At 51.1% G+C, this 19,442-nt stretch overlaps 2 protein-coding genes across 2 annotated transcripts in view; one reads left to right on the top strand and one right to left on the bottom strand.

Annotated features, from left to right (window-relative positions):
- The first annotated feature begins 435 nt into the window (after nucleotides 1-435).
- Nucleotides 436-12,243, top strand: rfc1 (replication factor C (activator 1) 1). Its single transcript, XM_079729878.1, is given in 24 exon segments — nucleotides 436-513; nucleotides 848-994; nucleotides 1,091-1,166; nucleotides 1,325-1,435; nucleotides 1,643-1,848; nucleotides 1,850-1,957; nucleotides 2,291-2,356; nucleotides 2,488-2,565; nucleotides 2,866-3,273; nucleotides 3,769-3,870; nucleotides 4,132-4,311; nucleotides 4,825-4,929; nucleotides 5,189-5,612; nucleotides 5,738-5,853; nucleotides 6,621-6,735; nucleotides 7,528-7,616; nucleotides 8,193-8,330; nucleotides 8,489-8,584; nucleotides 9,032-9,285; nucleotides 9,553-9,670; nucleotides 10,003-10,148; nucleotides 10,617-10,830; nucleotides 11,191-11,385; nucleotides 11,705-12,243. Coding segments are annotated over 24 exon segments (3,609 nt in total). The 5' UTR covers nucleotides 436-510; the 3' UTR covers nucleotides 11,819-12,243.
- Nucleotides 12,244-12,599: 356 nt separating this feature from the next.
- Nucleotides 12,600-19,442, bottom strand: part of wdr19 (WD repeat domain 19) — a 16,451-nt gene continuing 9,608 nt past the window's right edge. The window contains exons 23-36 of the mRNA XM_079758776.1: nucleotides 18,369-18,451; nucleotides 17,500-17,583; nucleotides 17,001-17,147; nucleotides 16,435-16,559; nucleotides 16,044-16,153; nucleotides 15,896-15,964; nucleotides 15,688-15,765; nucleotides 15,332-15,428; nucleotides 15,013-15,137; nucleotides 14,337-14,418; nucleotides 13,657-13,807; nucleotides 13,291-13,414; nucleotides 12,905-12,981; nucleotides 12,600-12,792 (exon numbers count right to left, since the gene is read on the bottom strand). Of these exons, the coding sequence (XP_079614902.1) occupies nucleotides 12,678-12,792; nucleotides 12,905-12,981; nucleotides 13,291-13,414; nucleotides 13,657-13,807; nucleotides 14,337-14,418; nucleotides 15,013-15,137; nucleotides 15,332-15,428; nucleotides 15,688-15,765; nucleotides 15,896-15,964; nucleotides 16,044-16,153; nucleotides 16,435-16,559; nucleotides 17,001-17,147; nucleotides 17,500-17,583; nucleotides 18,369-18,451 (1,467 nt within the window). The 3' untranslated portion in view covers nucleotides 12,600-12,677. The remainder of the gene's footprint in view (nucleotides 12,793-12,904; nucleotides 12,982-13,290; nucleotides 13,415-13,656; nucleotides 13,808-14,336; nucleotides 14,419-15,012; nucleotides 15,138-15,331; nucleotides 15,429-15,687; nucleotides 15,766-15,895; nucleotides 15,965-16,043; nucleotides 16,154-16,434; nucleotides 16,560-17,000; nucleotides 17,148-17,499; nucleotides 17,584-18,368; nucleotides 18,452-19,442) is intronic.

Here is a 19,442-nt window from a genome sequence, read left to right as displayed (position 1 = left end):
AACTAATGACTAGACGGCTGCTTGTCACTGAAATAAACCCATGCAACTTTGAGCCAGCATAAGGCATATGCCAGAAGGACATTGGGTCATCTTTCTGGACTCAACTTTGTCACTAAGGGGCTTATCCTATTATAGGAACGATATATCCTACATTCCTTGGGACATTTTACAAAAAGGCTTCATATAGGATAATTCATGTCTTCACAATTATAGGACTTTAGGTTAATGTAAATAAAGAAAGTGAAGTGCGTCACATTCACCGGTCGGAAGAAGTTGGGCCGGGGCGTCCTGCTCAGACCCCTCCACAGTAACTTATCTTGAGTTACTGTTCCGTTTTATGGAAATAATGATTGATATCGACCACAACTTCCAATACGTCGATGCACTTTCAGTTGCCAACACGGCGTCATCACCAGGCGACACCGCCCAACATCACAACCACTTCGCGCCAAGCATTTACTGGGATTGCTGTGGGATTGACAGTCTGCTGCGGAACTTTCTGTGGTCACTATGGTATGTCATATTCTGGAAATAACGAGTTAGATTGCATGTATACCTATGCGTTAAACTACACAAATTGCGTTGAACAGAAGTAGTCTAATAGATCAGGCCTTTAATTTCTTTATCTGGAGGGTGGAACCACGCAGCTAAGTTTAGCTTGTGCTACTGCATATGTTGTTTAAATGTGACAGTTTTGTGTTGATGCTCCCGCGATTTGGAAATGTCTTGCAACATTTCGGAGATTTCTTAGGCACAACGCTAAACTATTGGGAATGTACAATATTCTCGTTCGAAATGATGAAGCAGTTTGCATACAGTGAGCGTTTCTTTCTCTGTGATAACCCAGGACATAAGGCGGTTTTTTGCGCCAACTTCTGCAAAACCCGCAGCGCCGAAGACCGCCCCAAATGGAAACCCCGGCAAAGATGCGAAGAAGCCAAAATCTTCTTCCTCAGACGAAGACCTGAAGAATAAAAATAAAAAGCCATCCAAGGCAAGAATTTAATTAACATCGTGATCCTAGTAAACCGATTTGCCAAATTTGGGGTTTTATTTTTATTTATTTGGTCTTTCTTTGCATCTTTCTCAGATCAAAAGCCCTAAACCCGAAGCAAAACCGAGAGAAAGTGGCAAGAAACGAAATAAACGTGCGGTCATAGAATCTGGTAGGAAACTGTCAAGTTATGTAAAGCGCCGACTACTGTCACCTGATGACGGAGCCTTTCACTGTGAATTATAAACAAACATCCTATTCTGGAATACACGTTGACTTGTTTATCTCATTGTCCTCTGTTATCATCTATTGTCTACTTCCTGGACACAGACTCTGAGGAGGAGCCAGTTAAAGAAAAGAAAATATCCAAGGAGAAACCGAAACCTCGCAAGGCAGAGCCCTCTGCTAAGAAGGATCCTGTGCAATATGTCTCTGAAACAGGCAAGTTTTAAGGAGCATTGTCATATATATATGCATCCTCCTGCAGTCCAATGGTAACATAACATGTGCTGGAATTATGTAGCCCAATTTGTAGCCTCACACTCAATTGTATACAAAATTAAATAATATCTCTCTACCTCAATAAAAACCGGTATAATGCCAAATGGATATTTTGCCTACTGTTTAACTGGGTTTCTTTGCTCGTAGATTCTGACAGTGACAACTTCCTGTCCTTCAAGAACAAACCCAAACCCAAAGAAAACGGCGCCACCAAAACAACCGCCAAGAAGAACGCGGACAAGTCCTCCCGGGGATCGAAGGAGGCCGTTACGTCTCCTGCTCAGCCCTCCTCCAGCGAGGGCAAGACCCCCAGCAAGACCCCTGCTCCGGTGCCCAGGACGCCCAAGGCCGCGCCCCCCCCCCCAGCCCAAACACACCCCCACTTCGGTCCTGGACTACTTTGGCAGCGCCGGTGTTCAGCGCTCGGAGAAGAAGCTGGTGGCCAGTGCCAAGAGGAAGGCAGTGAGTCTCTGTCCACCCCCCCCCCCCCCCGTGCGATAGCTCTATAATATAAAAAATGATAACACTCAGGATGAGCATATTTGGGAAAAATAACCTGAATTTGAATAATATGTAATATTAATTTTATTTATTATTATTTGTTGGCCTATATATTCTTGTTTTTGTTTTATTAATATGGTCTTATACCTGGCACGGAGTGTTACGGTTGCGTATTCATAATTAGATTATTGGTTCATCTCACTACAGGGCTCTATCTTATATAGTAAACACTTCTCTTCTCATCTCTCTGTTTCTCGTGATCCCCCCCCCCCCCCCCGTTCTGATCCTCCTCAGCCGAGTCCCGACCAGCAGAGCGATGAGCTCATCGCCCAGCAGCTCCAGAAGGAGGAGGACATGGAGGTAGGACCCCCCCGGCGCCCTCTTTGAACCAAGGCACGCCCATCTATATCCGTGCTGTGTTCATGGAGGTACAGTGTGGTTCTAACCCTCTTCCTGCCCCCCCCCACCCACACGACCTTCGCCCCGGCCAGCTGGAGAGGCAGGTGCACGAAGACGAAGACTTCGCCAGAACCCTCGCCATGCTGGACGAGCAGCCCCACGCCAAGAAGGTGAGGCGTCTGCCACTCGCAGCGGGGGCATCGTGGAGAGGGCGGAGAGATATAGACTTTATATATATATATATATATGGAGTAATTTTAAAATAACAACCAAACTTATAATCTTGTAGTTGGCTGCGTTCTACCTGCGTTATAAACCGATTACAGTTTAGGGTCCTATTTGGCCATTCTGAATAAATGAAATCACTGCCATTAACTGCCTGTCTTCCGATTGATAAGACACAGAGATGGAGGGGTTTAATTCTGTTGATATTAAGTGTGTGTGTGTGTCCATGATTTGGGAACATCCAGGCTCGCAAGGAATCTCCCTCCCTGGCTGAGAAACGGGGTTCCAGTCCCTCTCCCAGTAAGACCAGTAAGGCCTCCGTTTCAAAGGGCTCCGTTTCAAAGAACAGCGAGGAGGACTCCGCCCCTCAGGACGCCATCAGCCCCACCCCTCAGAAGCCCTCTGCTCCAATCAGAGCCAGCTCCAAACTGGCCATGATGAAGAGGAAGGAGGAGGAGGAGGAGAAGAAAGGGGAAGCGACCGTCACACGGGAGAGGAGCGTCATTATGATTTCTCCGGAGAAGATTAAAACCTCTCCCACGAGGGAGCCGCTGGCGCCCTCCAGCGCCGACAGGAAGTCCACGCGCAGAGCGCTAAGTGTTGCCCCCGGCCCCCCGCCCACGGCTCTGAAGACCTCCCCAAAGGACGCAGAGGTGAAGGCAAACACTGCGACTTGGTGTTTTTGTTACTGTGCTCAAACGTAGTCCGAAAACAAACCACCTAAAGCGTCTGTCGGTGGTCTGTCGGTGGTCTGTCGATTGTGTGTCGGTGGTCTGTCGGTGGTCTGTCGATGGTCTGTTGATGGTGTGTCGATGGTCTGTTGATGGCGCGTGTGTCGATGGTCTGTCGATGGCGCGTGTGTCGATGGTCTGTCGATGGCGCGTGTGTCGATGGTCTGTCGATGGTGTGTCTGTGGGTTTGCTCTGTTGTGTCGATGGTCTGTCGATGGTGTGTCTGTGGGTTTGCTCTGTTGTGTCGATGGTCTGTCGATGGTGTGTCTGTGGGTTTGCTCTGTTGTGTTGATGGTCTTGTCGTTGGTCTGTCGATGGCGCGTGTGTCGATGGTCTGTCGATATCGTGTCGATGGTCTGTCGATGGTGTGTCGATGGTGCGTTGACAGTTTCTCTCTCCATTGTGCCGCTGTTCCAGAGCACGGAGGATGCAGAGAAGAAGAAGGGCATCTCCTCCGGCTTCAGGAACTACCTGAACCGAGATGGGCCGCGGGCGCTGGGCTCCAAGGAAGTCCCCAAGGTAGTCAAGGCAACTTTATTCACACAGCACGTTTCATACACAAGGCAGACCCAATGTGCTAATGTGCATTTTATCCCTTCATGAAGCCATTTATATGCCTTTCACTCTTGGTAGAACATTTTTGGGATTGTTTTTCCGAATTGTTTAGATCAAATAATGATTGATGTTTCCGCTCCTGCGAGGTGAGGAAAGCACCGGGATTAGAGAACGTTGTACCAATGCAGGCTTGTGTGCTCGCGCTGACCTCGTGCGTGTTTTCAGGGTGAGGACAACTGTCTGGAGGGCTGTGTGTTCGTGCTGACGGGGGTCCTGGAGTCCATGGAGCGCGACGACACCAAGTCCCTGATCGAGCGCTACGGGGGCAAAGTCACGGGCAACGTCAGCAAGAAGACCAGCTACCTGGTGGTGGGCCGCGACAGTGGGGCCTCCAAGACAGAGAAGGTGACCGCCGGACCTCTTTGTAGCCGTGTTCTGGGGAAACCTACCTGGCACTCGAAGGGATACTCATCGCAGGGCTGCTTGGTTATGGAAGATTATTTAGATCGATATTGAAATCACGATTATATAAACAATTTATTTTTGAGTTTGAAAACATAAAGCATTTTCTATCCAAAAAAAATCATTCCAATAACAGAACTTTGAATTTCCACCTTTTTTTTTTTTAAATACTCAATGTTCAAGAGGGAAAGGTTCAAATCGAAAAGTAATGTACAAATATGAATCCAGCTTTTCTTTGAATGAATAAGTGTACTTAAAAAAAAGTACATTTATGTCGTTTCAACTTGATTTATATTAGTTTGGTGGTTGTTTGAGCCAAAATCCTAATCGCTTTCATCAATCGCCCTACCTCATCGTTTCCCATCTCTGAAGAGTGGCTTTACTTTCCGTCATCATTGATGCTAATCTCTCGTCCTATTGGCTGGGTTTCCTTGTGTTCTGTGATTGGCTGGCCAGGCGGAGAACTTGGGTACCACCATCCTGGACGAGGACGGCCTGCTGGAGCTCATCCGGACCAAGCCCGGGAAGAAGTCCAAGTATGAGATCGCCGCGGAGGCCGAGGTCAGCATGGTGCCTCTGCCCCTCTGAAGTGTTGTTGTTGTTGTTGTTGTGGTCTCACTGTTTTTAACCTGCGTGTTCTACCATAATATGATAAGGATGGTTTGGCCCCAATTTGAGCCGTCTCCATGAAAGTTTAAATAACTTTAAATTAACAATTGCTTTTTTTATCTGTGGTTGGATTTGAGTGTTTCAATCACAATTGGGTTTCTCTTTTAATTGGATATTTTATTAAATAGTAATTTTGTTTCTATTGTCGCAGAACAAAGTGTCCAAGAGCCGGACCCCGGCCAGCCAGCCCTCCAAGACCCCCCCCAGAGCCCAGAAGGTCTCTCCCTCCAAGGGCAACTCCAGGTCCCCTCAGACCCCCAGCCCCTCCAGGACCGGCCAGTCCCGAGCCCGGGGGGGGGAGGAAAGAGCCGGGACCAGCGCCACGCCGCCCGGCAGGGGCGTGGCCTCAGGGGTCCGCCGCGGGCTAGGCCTCAGTCCCCCGGCCTCTTCCTCTTCGTCTTCCTCGGCGGCCGTGGAGAAAGAGGAGGCCAGCCTCCTCTGGGTGGACAAGTACCGCCCCCTCTCGTTGAAGGCCGTGATTGGCCAACAAGGGGAGCAGAGCTGTGCCAATAAGCTGGTGCGGTGGCTCCAGAGCTGGCACCGGCACCACGCCGGGGGCGGGGCCAAACCGCCAGGTATGGTTGTGTATCCTTAAGGTGGCACAACCCTGATGTTCTGTCAGCTGCCCATTCACCATGGAGAACCTCCTTCAGTTTGTTTCACTGTGTTTCCTGATTGGTTACTTTTGTCTCGTCCACAGCTGCAAAGTTTAGCAAGTTTGGCAGCGCTAAGGACGATGGCTCTTCGTTCAAGGCAGCCCTGCTCTCTGGCCCCCCCGGGGTGGGGAAGACCACCACAGCCGCCCTGGTCTGTGAGGTCAGTCTCACTCACTCACTCACTCACGTACTCACTCACTCACTCACTCACTCACGTACTCACTCACTCACTCACGTACTCACTCACTCACTCACGTACTCACTCACTCACGTACTCACTCACTCACTCACTCACTCACTCACTCACTCACTCACTCACTCACGTACTCACTCACTCACTCACTCACTCACGTACTCACTCACTCACGTACTCACTTACTTACTCACTCACGTACTCATTCACTCACGTACTGACTCACTCACTCACTCACGTACTCACTCACGTACTCACTCACGTACTCACTCACGTACTCACTCACTCACGTACTCACTCACTCACTCACGTACTCACTCACTCACTCACGTACTCACTCACTCACTTACGCACGCACTCACTCACGCACGCACTCACTCACTCACGTACTCACTCACTCACTCACTCACGTACTCACTCACGTACTCACTCACTCACGTACTCACTCACTCACTCACTCACTCACTCACTCACGTACTCACTCACGTACTCACTCACCTACTCACTCACTCACTCACTCACTCACTCACTCACTCACGCACGCACGCACGCACGCACTCACTCACTCACGTACTCACTCACTCACGTACTCACTCACTCACGTACTCACTCACCTACTCACTCACTCACTCACGCACGCACTCACTCACTCACGTACTCACTCACTCACTCACTCACTCACACTCTATGGAGGTGATTGGCAGTCAGCGCCCTCTGTTTGGATGTGTGTTCAGGAGCTGGGCTACACCTATGTGGAGATGAACGCCAGCTGCACGCGCAGTAAAAACACCCTGAAGGAGGTGATCGCGGAGTCCCTCAACAACACAAGCATCAAGAACTTCTACGCAGGTAGAGCTCATTCAGAGTCACTCATGTCACCCGGTGCCCTGGGGCTTGTGCTGGGATTCTGGGTGGAGTGAGAGAGGTTGCTGTCCAACGTGTTGTTGCCCTAAAGCTACCCCAAGTATGACAGACTGTAAAAGGTGTTGTTGCCCTAAAGCTACCCCAAGCATGACAGACAAATAATATGAAAGAGATATCCCAGGGTTTCCCACAGCACTTTACAGCTTAGGCGGCCTCCTAAGCTACACACGTTGGCCGCCTTAACTACGATTTTATTTTAATTTTTTTATTATTACACGTATTACATATTCTAAACTTCATCCACTCTCTGTGCATAGCTCAGGCTGCAGGGCAACAATCTGATAGCCTACATGATAACAGACATCAATAGTCCACCTGTAATAGAGTGCATCCCCCCCCCATTCTTACAGCCAACCCCACCACCTTAACCAACACATATTCTGCTGGTAACCCTGTATCCTTTATCTTTTCAAGTCTTTCTATGGAGTTTTTCACTGCATGTTTCTCCATTTGTTCAAATGCATGAAAGTTACTTAATGTCTACAGAATAAAAAAAACTTGATGGACCAGGAAATCCTGTCCCACCTGCATAGTGTCCCTAACCTTCTTCCACGGGTTGTTATTAAAGGTGACATATTATACCACTAGGTGTGAGTGTGATAAGCCGTTGCGAGCCGTTTTGAAAGTGGCATAATATGTCACATTTTTAATTCTGTAGTGTTGCCCAACATTTGAACCGAGTTGAGCTCACGTTCTGAAGTGTGTCTCTCCCTGCAGGCACGTCTCAGACGGTGAGCAGCAAGCACGTCCTCATCATGGACGAGATCGACGGCATGGCGGGCAACGAGGACCGTGGGGGGATTCAGGTGAGCAGACAGAACATTTACTTTTAAGTGCATTTAGCAGACGCTGTTATTGAAAGCCACTTACAATTACAGACACACTTACAAAGTACATTTGTCATCAGAAAGTGAAAAAATATATTGCCGTCGGTTCAGTAAGGATGTTCACGGAAGCAAGTGCCAAGCACTGACGATCGCTAGGTTAACCCATTCCTCGTAAACAACAAAGATAGCCAGGATCGGAAGCTACACAACTCGGTACTATAACTAAATAGACGTACAACATACAATAAGACGTACAACATACAATGAGACGTACAACATGCAATAAGACGTACAACATACAATAAGACGTACAACATGCAATAAGACGTACAACATGCAATGAGATGTACAACATACAATAAGACGTACAACATACAATTTTTCGGAGGGGTGGGTCACCTGATCAGAATCAGGCTAGCCTCTGCCTAGCCGCGGCTAGGCAGAGGCTAGGTGAACTCTGATCAGGGTGACTGACCAGGTGACCAACGTAGAACACGTTCAGCTGTGAGGAAGGTGTCCTCTCTAACACCCCCCCGTTCCCCTCTCTGTCCTCAGGAGATGATAGGCCTGATCAAGACGTCTAAGATCCCCATCATCTGCATGTGCAACGACCGCAACCACCAGAAGATCCGCTCGCTGGCCAACTACTGCTTCGACCTGCGCTTCCAGAGGCCCCGCGTGGAGCAGATCAAGGTGAGCACCGGGGACCCCTGGGCTGTGGCGCAGTGGTTAGGTGTTACAGCATGTGGTCTTGGGACACGTTTTTGATTGTTGGCTCTGCTACAATGAGGTACTCCCTTCCGATTCCAATTCCCTCCGCTTTCTGTCCTATTTGTTTTACCTCTTCGCAGGGAGCCATGATGTCCATCGCCTTCAAGGAGGGCCTCAAGATCCCACCCCCGGCCCTCAACGAGATCATCCTAGCGTCCAATCACGATGTCCGACAGGTGGGAACTCTGCTTATGAAATACGGGATCAAATTGTACCTTTTTATTTTTTTTTATCTCCTGAGAGGGATGAAGGGGTCCAGACAGAACGCCTTCCTCTGGAACAAATCACAATGAACCGGAAATCAAACCGAGTGTATATTAGGGCGGAATCAAGGTTTGACGCTATGCCACAGTATTCAGAAATCCGGATGCCATCGAAAATACAGCCGCTCATCTTTCTATCAAACTGGCACTTAGTGTTGTTGCGCACAGAACGCCCCACCAGAGGTCAGTCTAGCTATACTGGTGAAACCGGCAGCTGAGTGGAGAAAGATGGTGCCTTTTGGATAACGCCAGTCACTGTTAAAAAAGAAACGTCTCAGCCACTGTGTGGGAGAATTTTGGGGTAAATCACATGGTGATGACTTGTATCTATTCCTTAACCTTGGTCTCCTCCCCCCCCAGGTGCTCCACAACCTGTGCATGTGGTCGGCCACGGACAAGGTGATGAGCATCGACAAGTGCAAGACGGACGCGGCCGGCGCCCGCAAGGACATGAAGATGGGCCCCTTCGACGTCTGCCGCAAGGTCTTCTCGGCGGGCGACGAGGCGGCCCGCATGAGCTTCATGGACAAGTCGGACCTCTTCTTCCACGACTACTCCCTGGCGCCGCTCTTCGTCCAGGAGAACTACATCAACGTGAGGCCCGCCGCCGCCGGGTGAGGGCCGCGCACACGGAGACACTCACTCTGAGACGCGCACATAGACACATGCATAAGGAGACACACGCACACACGCATAAGGAAGCAGGCATACGGAGACACGCATACACTCGTACGGAGACACACGGATGCATATACACACATAAGGAGACACACACACACACGGAGACACACGGAGACACACGCATGCCTAAGGTAACCCTCTAACTAGCTAGTGGTGGGGGGCGGTGGTGGTAAAGTTGTCCCTTGGGCTGTGCCCCTCAGAGGTAACCTGAAGGCCCACCTGGTGCTGCTCAGCAAGACGGCCGACTCCATCTGTGACGGAGACCTGGTGGACAGACAGATCCGCTCCAGACAGACCTGGTCCCTGCTGCCCACGCAGGTGATGGCTCACTCACTCACTCACCTCACTCACTCACTTCACTTCACTTCACTTCACTTCACTCACTCGAAAATGACACATGAGTTTCTTGCGAGACTTGTTTTAAAATAACCGCACCAAAGAATTTCAGCCATTGTTTTCGACTTTCTTTTCTTTCACGTTGCCCTTTCGCCTTGCGGTACAGAAAAGCTTTGCCCAGCCCATAGAGGCGGCACCGCGTGTGGCCTTGCACCCGCTAGACATGGAGGCACTGTGTGTAGCCTGGCGCCCACCTCTGAGTGTGTTGTGTTGTGTGTGTGTGTGTGTGTGTGTGTGTGTGTGTGTGTGTCCAGGCGGTGTACGCCAGCGTGCTGCCAGGCGAGCTGATGCGCGGCTACATGAACTCGTTCCCCACCTTCCCCAGCTGGCTGGGCAAGTTCTCCTCCACCAACAAACACTCCCGCATCATCCAGGAGCTGGCCTCGCACATGAGCTTAAGGTGAGCGGAACAGGAAGGACTTGAGCTTAAGGTGAGCGCACTAGAGAGGACTTGAGCTTAAGGTGAGCGCACTAGAGAGGACTTGATCTTAAGGTGAGCGCACTAGAGAGGACTTGATCTTAAGGTGAGCGCACTAGAGAGGACTTGATCTTAAGGTGAGCGCAGCAGGGAGGACTTGAGCTTAAGGTGAGCGGAGCATGGAGCAGTTTCACTTAAGTTGAGCAGAGCAGGGACAACATTTTTATAATGTTCAGAGTACCCCTAGGATCCTTCAGAGTACCCCTAGGATCCTTCAGAGTACCCCTGGGATCCTTCAGAGTACCCCTAGGATCCTTCAGAGTACCCTTCGGGGCGCACAAACCTGTCGGTTCCGAGAACAGGATTCCTATATCTGTGTGACATTGAGTGCTCCCAAACGTGGCTCCGACACACGGTGTCAACGGCCCTCCCCCTGTGCCCGTCTCCCAGAACGCTGAGCAGCAAGCAGGCGGTCAACCTGGACTACCTGCCCTACCTGCGGGGGGCGCTGCTGAGCCCCCTGCAGCGGCAGGGCGCCGAGGGGGCCGGCGAGGCGGTCCAGCTGCTGGACGCCTACCAGCTCATCAAGGAGGACGTGGACAACATGATGGAGGTCAGCGTGTGGGGGGGCCAGGCGGACCCCTACTCCAAGCTGGACCCCAAGGTACGGACCCCCGGCGGCGCGATGGAAGGGGGGGTCTGATGGGTGGGAGGGGTGAGACAGAGGGGGTGGTCTGATGGGTGGGAGGGGTGAGACAGAGGGGTTGGTCTGAGGGGGGGAGGGGCGTGTGTGTGTGTGTGTGTGTGTACCCGTAGCGTGTGTCGATATGCAGGATGCTAAAGATAAACGTAACGACCATGCATGTAGATGTAGCGTGCACAGATAGCGGTATCTCTGTCTATCTCTCTCTCTGCGTGTCCAACAGGCTCAGATGTATATCAGGCTCCTGATGTGTATCGCGGTGTCTTCCATGCATGCAGCGTGCCTAAAGGCCTAACGGCGCTGTGCCCGTCTCCCGCTCAGGTGAAGGCTGCGTTCACGCGGGCGTACAACCGCGAGGTGCACCTGACCCCCTACTCCCTCCAGGCGGTCAAGAAGGGGCGTCGGGGGCCCGGGGCGTCGGGGGAGCTCGGGGGGGAGGAGATGGACTCGCAAGCACCGGCAGAGGAAGAGTCGCAGGAGGAGGAGGAGGAGAACCTGATGGACGGCATGATCAAGGTAGGAGGGAGCGTGTGGCAGAGTGAGCTGTGTTGTTGTAGCAGTAGGGAGGATCCGTCGTGCTTATCGAGTGTCTTCCGCTTGTTTGTGTTGTCTTGGAATACAGGACGGAGTCATTTTAATCTGCTGCCCCTTGACGGGTTCATGTTTAAACAAAGCTGTTTGTGAACCGCTTATGAAACCAATATAAGGCTCATATGTATCTTGTACAGTACGTGAGGAACACATCGAAAGAGCAAATATTTCCACCAGCCTTCCTGTGACTAACCCTCGGCCGCCCCTCTCTCTCTCTCTCTCTCTCGCTCTGTCTTCTCTGCAGCAGAGAAAGGCTAAGGCTAAAGCGAAAACCACCAAGGTGACCAAGAAGGTTAAAGAGGAGGATTCTGAGAAACCCAAACCCAGGGGAAAGGCCAAGGCCAAGGCCAAGAAGTGAGCCTCTGCCCCAGATCATGAAGAACAGTCTTCCTGTGTACACTCGCTTCCCTATTGGCTCCCGTCTGATCCCGCCTCCGGTACCCGAGCCCTCATTGGTTCTGAGTGACGCAGGCTGAAGTGATGCTGTTGTTTCTAAATAGCCGGTGTCTCCGTGGAGAACGGAGCCTCTCTTATCTGGAGGAGACCACCGCAACGTGCGGATCTCTCCACTAGTTTGCTCCTTGAATATATATCATGTCAAGCAGAACGTCTCCATGGTCCGCAGCTGTGTTACAACTAGTGTTGGTAACCTGTAAATAGTTGCTGTAAAAGCCCAATACTGTTACTTATGTTTGCCTAAACACTCCCAACGTAGCTCTGTACATGAATCTCTTTTCTTGCACTTATGAGAAGCAGTTAACGAGACATCCAAACAGTTCTGTATATAAATCTTTGTAAAAAGCTGAATTGAATTCTGGTTCATTTTCTGAATTCCTACAATACTGCTACCTCCCTACTATAGTTATAAGTGGATGGAATTTATTCTGAAACAGCAGAGTTCATTCATAATAAGAAACAAAAACCTGGTTAATTTGATATTTTGTGAGGTCATTACATTCACAACAAAGTGATTTGATTAATTCGAAGTCCTACATGAGTCCTGTATGAGATCAGATAAGTGCTGAAAGGAGAACTTCAATAGTCAAAACAAGAGAATCCTTTTTAATTAAATGATACAAATTATTATGTACATAGGTTATTGCTTTTCCGGAATATTCACCATCTGGAAAACAACATTTCAATATACATACACACCCATACAAAACCGATCAGTGACGTTAACAGCTAGAGTACACAGCTGTGTTCGTGTTTTTTTTTCATGGCTCCTCTTCCTGAGGCTGTAAGTAACTGGAGCAATCTGGGATCTTCTTCACCTGGTTGGCCGTCAGCGTCTCTGAGCACATGGGGCACGCACTCTCCGTCTCCAACAACCTACAGACACACGGAACGGTCAGATCCCCTTCCTTAACAGATCACAAGACGGGGGGAATGATGGCGATGCTGCATGAGGTGTTGTGTCTGTGTGTGTGTGTGTGTGACTCACAGAACGAATTGGGAGTAGAGCGCAGGGAATTCACAGTGTGGACACACGGCCCAGTCCTCTTTGAGCATGTGACGACCCTGGCAACAGACGACATGGAAACAAACCTTTAGTGAAGTGCCATCCGGACAGTGTCTCGTTGTTTACCAAACGATAATGGTGTTGAGTGAAACCTTAACCCATGGCTCTACTGACACTGAGCTTAAAGCTACATACATATACACCTGACCGTGGCTACCAGCCGAGCTCTGCGGGTGTCTTCTACGCTAAGCCGGGGTCAGCTGGCTAACGCCTGGCTGGGGGGGGAGCATTAAACCGAGGTCTAGATCAACACCCCTCCTCCTCTCGCTAGGTAAGGCTCCATAAAGGCAGTGAAGCACGGCGGTCACCGTGGCGATGCAGTAGGGCAGGTTGTTCTTGCAGGAGCCGCACATCAGCTCGTTCTGGGGCAGCTGGGCTCCGCAGAAGGGGCAGGGCGTGGCCTCCTCCTCCAGCTCCGACGTGTCCGGACGCCTGCAGGGGAACAACAGCGCTCCTCCAGTCAGTTCCTCCCCTTCAGCCCTTACTTCCCCCCCCCCGAGGGCAAGATAAAACTCCCTTAATCAGCAAGGAAGAAACAGAGTGGGGAGTCCCTCCTTCCAGGGATGATCAGGAGAGCAATGGGTGCCATAATGGATAGACACATACAGGCTAAACATTTGATATCAGTGATGGGGTGAGGTGGTCCGCCTGGCCGATCACAAAGGGCCTCTCACCGGACCATGGCCTCCAGCTTCTTGCGGTACTTGGCGTCGATCTTGTTGCGATATTCGGGCCTCATCAGCATGGCGGCGAAGCTGAAGGCGGAGTTCTTCAGGCCGGCGCGGTGGCACTCGATGACCGCCGACGTCAGGATGGGGACGATGTCTGGGGGGGGTCACATGACGTGTCATCACAGCGCCGTCACCCAGGTGTATGACGAAGCGGTAACAAACGATCCCAGTGTGTCCACTATGGTATGATGTTCTTCAAGGACTCAGCGCAGGGTCAGGCTGCATTGTATTGTACGTTTAAATCTGGGTCAATTTAACCGGCGTTTTATTTTCTTACACTTCATATTTGTTTGTGCTGGAGGCTATTATTAGATTGACTATCGAAAGCAAACAAGAAGTCGGCCAAACAGCGGGAAACTGGGAAAGTGTGTCAAGGTTTCAAACCAACAGTGTAGAAACACAGTTTTTGAAAGGTTCCTCCAACTAGGGAATGGATTTCTGGCAAGAAGAGATCCATTCCCCAGGTGGAGGAACCTTTCAAAAGATCTCTAGCACAACATGAGGACGTTTTTGCCTTAGGTTCAGGCCCCGGCCCCTCTCCCCCCAAGAGCTCTGCTGTCCCCCAATAGGACTGCTGGTCCCGAGATCACAGTGCAAACCGTGCGCCGCTGATGTGAACTCACGTGCGGGGAACTTGCTGATGTTGTTGCTGACGCGGATGAGCATGCGCGCCCCCTTCAGGTGATCTCCCCTCTTCACGTGGATCTGCAGAACACACACAGGTACAGCCCACTTAACGCCTGTCATCTGTCCCCTGTCACACACACAACAGTCCTTCTGACCCGGGGCCCTCAGGTTGTGCATCCAATCAGCAGGATATGTTTTGAACCTTGAAAAACAGAAAACCTCTAAATTACTTCAATCAATTCATAGAAGAATTTGAAAAAACAACAAAATATTTTCAAGGAAAAGGGAGGGAGAGCGGGGTTTAGAGAGAGACAGATGGAGGGAGAGACAAGTTTAGAGAGAGACAGAGACAGAGGGAGAGCCAAGTTTAGAGAGTGACAGACGGAGGGAGAGCCGAGTTTAGACAGAGACAGAGACAGAGGGAGAGCCAAGTTTAGAGAGAGACCGAGACGGAGGGAGGGCCAAATTTAGAGACACAGAGACGGAGGGAGAGCCAAGTTTAGAGAGAGCCGGGTTTAGAGAGAGACAGAGACGGAGGGAGAGCCGAGTTTAGAGAGAGACAGACGGAGGGAGAGCCAAATTTAGAGAGACACAGAGACGGAGGGAGAGCCGGGTTTAGAGAGAGACAGAGACGGAGGGAGAGCCGAGTTCAGAGAGAGCAGCCCGTCAGACCTTGACCAGTATGTAGGAGTGGAGGACCATGAGGTTGGTCCCCATCTCTGCTGGGATCTTGATCCTCTGGGTCTGCAGCTCCGTGTACATGCTGAACAGCACGTCATGGGCGTTACGGTAGTTCCCTGAGGAGCAGAGGACACACGGTTAGTGAGGTCATCGCTACAGCAAAAACACCTTTACTCCTCTGCCTTCAGCCAGCGCTCTGAAACTGAAATCAACCAATATCCCCAATCAATGTAATATGTGTAAACCTCACCTGGGTGGGTGTGTGTGTGTGTGTGTGTGTGTGTGTGTGTGTGTGTGTGTGTGTGTGTACCTGCACACTGCTCCTCCCGGGCGATGATGATGGCGGCCCGGGCAGCCTCCTGGTACCTCTGCAGCGCCATGTACATACGGAACAGGTACTTGGCATCCTGGGAACAGGAAATGAGGTCATAGGTCAGCCGCTTCCTGTCTCTTTGGCATCGATGTACAGAGGGGCACTTTTTGATCAGTTATATACACAGTTAGTTATTACAGAGTTAGGGTTAGTTATTACAGAGTTAGGGTTAGTTATTACAGAGTTAGGGTTAGTTATTACAGATTTCCGGTATATACAGAGTTAGGGTTAGTTATTACAGAGTTAGGGTTGGTTGTTACAGAGCATGGAGTAGTACAATGTTTGGGGTTTACCTTCGGCATGCCGTCACTCTCCCCCATCAGGTAATCAATCAGCTGATTGGTCAGAGACAGGTCCTGGGCCTGGCCCACCTGGAACACACACACACACACACACACACACACACACACACACACACACACACACACACACACACACACCCTCAGTAAACCCTTACTCATCATTAGCCAGACAGACGGACAGAGCTTCAGACAGACGTACCGTCTCGATGGCCAGCTCGATGGCCAGGCTGTCGTCCGCGTTGGGGCACTGCAGGAAGTGCTTCAGGGCCTGGGACAGAGGGGGGTACGGGGGTTGAGGACGGAGCGTGAGGCAGGTGGGTGAGTTGGGGGTGTGGGGGGGAACCTACCCTGCTGTGCTGGCCACACTTGAGGAAGAAGCGGCCCGCCTCCAGGTGCTTCTTCAGGCCCTCGAAGTACAGGGCGATGCTGTGGTAGTCCTCCTGGGTGGCGTCAGGGCCTGCACGCCGCCGAGACACACACACACACACGGGCGCGCACACACGCACAGGCGCAGACACACAGACGCACGCACGCACGCACACATGCACGCACACACACACACAGGCACACACACACGCACGCGACCAGCGCGTACACACACGCGCAACGTGCGCATAGACACACACAAACACAATTGTTTTATGCACCATTACAATTGCTTTCATCACTATTTTCTAGGAACAGGCACACACACACACACACACACGTGCACAGAGAAGCACACAAACACGCACGCACCGATGATGTCGGCGTAGACGTCCATCTGGCCGTGCTGCTGTGCCAGCTGGAAGGCTTCGTCGTTGCACTGAGACAACACCAGGAACTGGATGGCTGAGCCGTAGTCACTGAGCCTCAGGAAGAACCTGGGACACACACACACACACACACACACACACACACACACACACACACACACACACACACACACACACACACACACACACACACACATACACATACACACACACACTGTATTGGAACTCAGCCATCAGGTGTGTTAGCCAGAGCAGAAACAGATGTGATACAGTACATCGCCTGTTTGGCAGACTTGCTGTCTCTTACAGAGAAACTTTGTCTTGGGCAACGTTCGATTCAAGTCCACACGGATATAACAGATGCAAACTAAAAAAAAAGGACTGTATGAAGAAATAATCCTCTCAAACTGCATTCTGCATTCGTGTTTGCAGTTTGTTGTTGTAGTCAGCTAAGCTCTATTTGTAGAGCTTGTATTTGTCGTTGCGTATACGAGCAGCAAGGCCCCATTGTTTGTGTACACATTCATGGATCACAGATCCCGGTCTGACCTGGCGACCATCTTGGCTCCGTCGATGCTCTGCGTTTCCCTGACGACGCGGACCGCCTCCTCCGGGCTGTTGAGGTGCTCCAGCAGCACCCTGATCATGTTGTCCCAGTCCTTAGCGCTCTCATAGGCCAGGGCGGCCTCCTTATACCTACACACACACACACACACACACACACACACACACACACACACACACACACACACACACACACACACACACACACACACACACACACAAGCACAAGCACACAGAGACACACGCACAAACACACAACCACACAGAGACTCACACACACACGCACACAACCACACAGAGACACACACTCACACTCACAAGCACACAGACACAAACACACTAAATGTTAGGTCTAATAATAAAGATGTTGAAGTTACCCTCTACAGTACATGAGTCAGAGAACTACTTTGTCTCCCAAATGTTGCCCTATCACATTAAAGGGGGGATAGGCCCCTGAAGGCAGGGTTAAAGGTAGGACACTCACCTGCCGTCGGCCTCCTTGGCCCTGGCGTACTGCAGGTGGATCTTTGGAGAGTTGACCTGGGGCAGCAGCTCCCCCACCTTGGCCCTGAGGAGACACAGACCCGTGAGCTCATGGACACACAGTCTGCTGGCCTGAGACCCGTGACCCGGCCGGACTACCTTTAAATCAGGGGTCGAGGCCTGTATGTCCACCTTCCTGCTGGACTATCATTCACTTTTGACTTGTTATTCCCATCCTAATGTCCTCCATGCATTCTTTTTTATCCTGTTGTCATATCGTTGATGGATTATTTTAAATCCTGTTGTTAAATGTGTTTTATGCACTCGGTAATATCCGGTTTTATTTCATTGTATGACATGTTTTTTTCCATGAAGCACATTGGGTTTACCTGGTGTATGAAAGGCGCTGTATAAATAGTCTTGACTTTATGTTGAGTGAGAGAGTGAGAGACGTTGGCCTCACCAGTGGAGTGAGAGAGAGTGAGAGACGTTGGCCTCACCAGTGGAGTGAGAGAGAGTGAGAGAGTGAGAGACGTTGGCCTCACCAGTGGAGTGAGAGAGTGAGAGACGTTGGCCTCACCAGTAGAGTGAGAGACGGTGGCCTCACCAGTGGAGTGAGAGAGAGTGAGAGACGTTGGCCTCACTAGTGGAGTGAAAGAGAGTGAGAGACGTTGGCCTCACCAGTGGAGTGAGAGAGAGTGAGAGACGTCGGCCTCACCAGTGGAGTGAGAGAGAGTGAGAGACGTTGGCCTCACCAGTGGAGTGAGAGAGTGAGAGGATGTTGGCCTCACCAGTGGAGTGAGAGAGTGAGAGACGTTGGCCTCACCAGTGGAGTGAGAGAGTGAGAGAGTGAGAGGACGTGGGGCTCACCAGTTTTTGCAGCGGATGTACACGGAGGCCGCCTTGTCGTAGTACTGGCCTTTCTCGTAGAGCTGAGCCGCCTCTGAGAATTGCTGTGGAGGAGACATGAGTTTATGCAGGAGTCATGAGGGGTAGAGTGTAAGTTGAGGTAATGAGGACATAAAATATCCTTTGTAAGCGTGATCACACCACTGTAGGGGTGTGATCTCAACCCTTGTAGGGCATTTTATAGAGCTATTAGTTTAGGAGCATTTCCATCCAAAGACACTTGCAGGTAGAGTTAGGCATCTTTTCAAAGGGTGCCTAAGGCAGGATTCACAAATTAACCTCCATTTAACCCAGACCCCCGGCCACTTCCCTACACATGGCCTCCTCTCCAGGATCACAATGAACCAGTCATTGAGATGAAATTAGACTTTGTGGTGAGTGACAGCATGAGGCTGTGGGTAGTATGGATGGAGCCCTGGTGAGTGACAGGGTGTGTGTATGGAGCCCTGGTGAGGGACAGGCTGTGTGTATGGAGCCCTGGTGAGGGACAGGCTGTGTGTATGGAGCCCTGGTGAGTGACAGGCTGTGTGTATGGAGCCCTGGTGAGGGACAGGCTGTGTGTATGGAGCCCTGGTGAGGGACAGGCTGTGTGTATGGAGCCCTGGTGAGTGACAGGCTGTGTGTATGGAGCCCTGGTGAGGGACAGGCTGTGTGTATGGAGCCCTGGTGAGGGACAGGCTGTGTGTATGGAGCCCTGGTGAGTGACAGGCTGTGTGTATGGAGCCCTGGTGAGTGACAGGCTGTGTGTATGGAGCCCTGGTGAGGGACAGGCTGTGTGTATTGAGCCCTGGTGAGGGACAGGCTGTGTGTATGGAGCCCTGGTGAGGGACAGGCTGTGTGTATGGAGCCCTGGTGAGTGACAGGCTGTGTGTATGGAGCCCTGGTGAGTGACAGGCTGTGTGTATGGAGCCCTGGTGAGTGACAGGCTGTGTGTATGGAGCCCTGGTGAGGGACAGGCTGTGTGTATGGAGCCCTGGTGAGTGACAGGCTGTGTGTATGGAGCCCTGGTGAGTGACAGACTGTGTGTATGGAGCC

The sequence above is a fragment of the Pollachius pollachius genome (assembly GCF_949987615.1).
Source record: "Pollachius pollachius genome assembly, chromosome: 2".
Lineage (NCBI taxonomy): Eukaryota > Metazoa > Chordata > Actinopteri > Gadiformes > Gadidae > Pollachius > Pollachius pollachius.
This window is presented reverse-complemented; position numbering and strand designations above follow the sequence as displayed.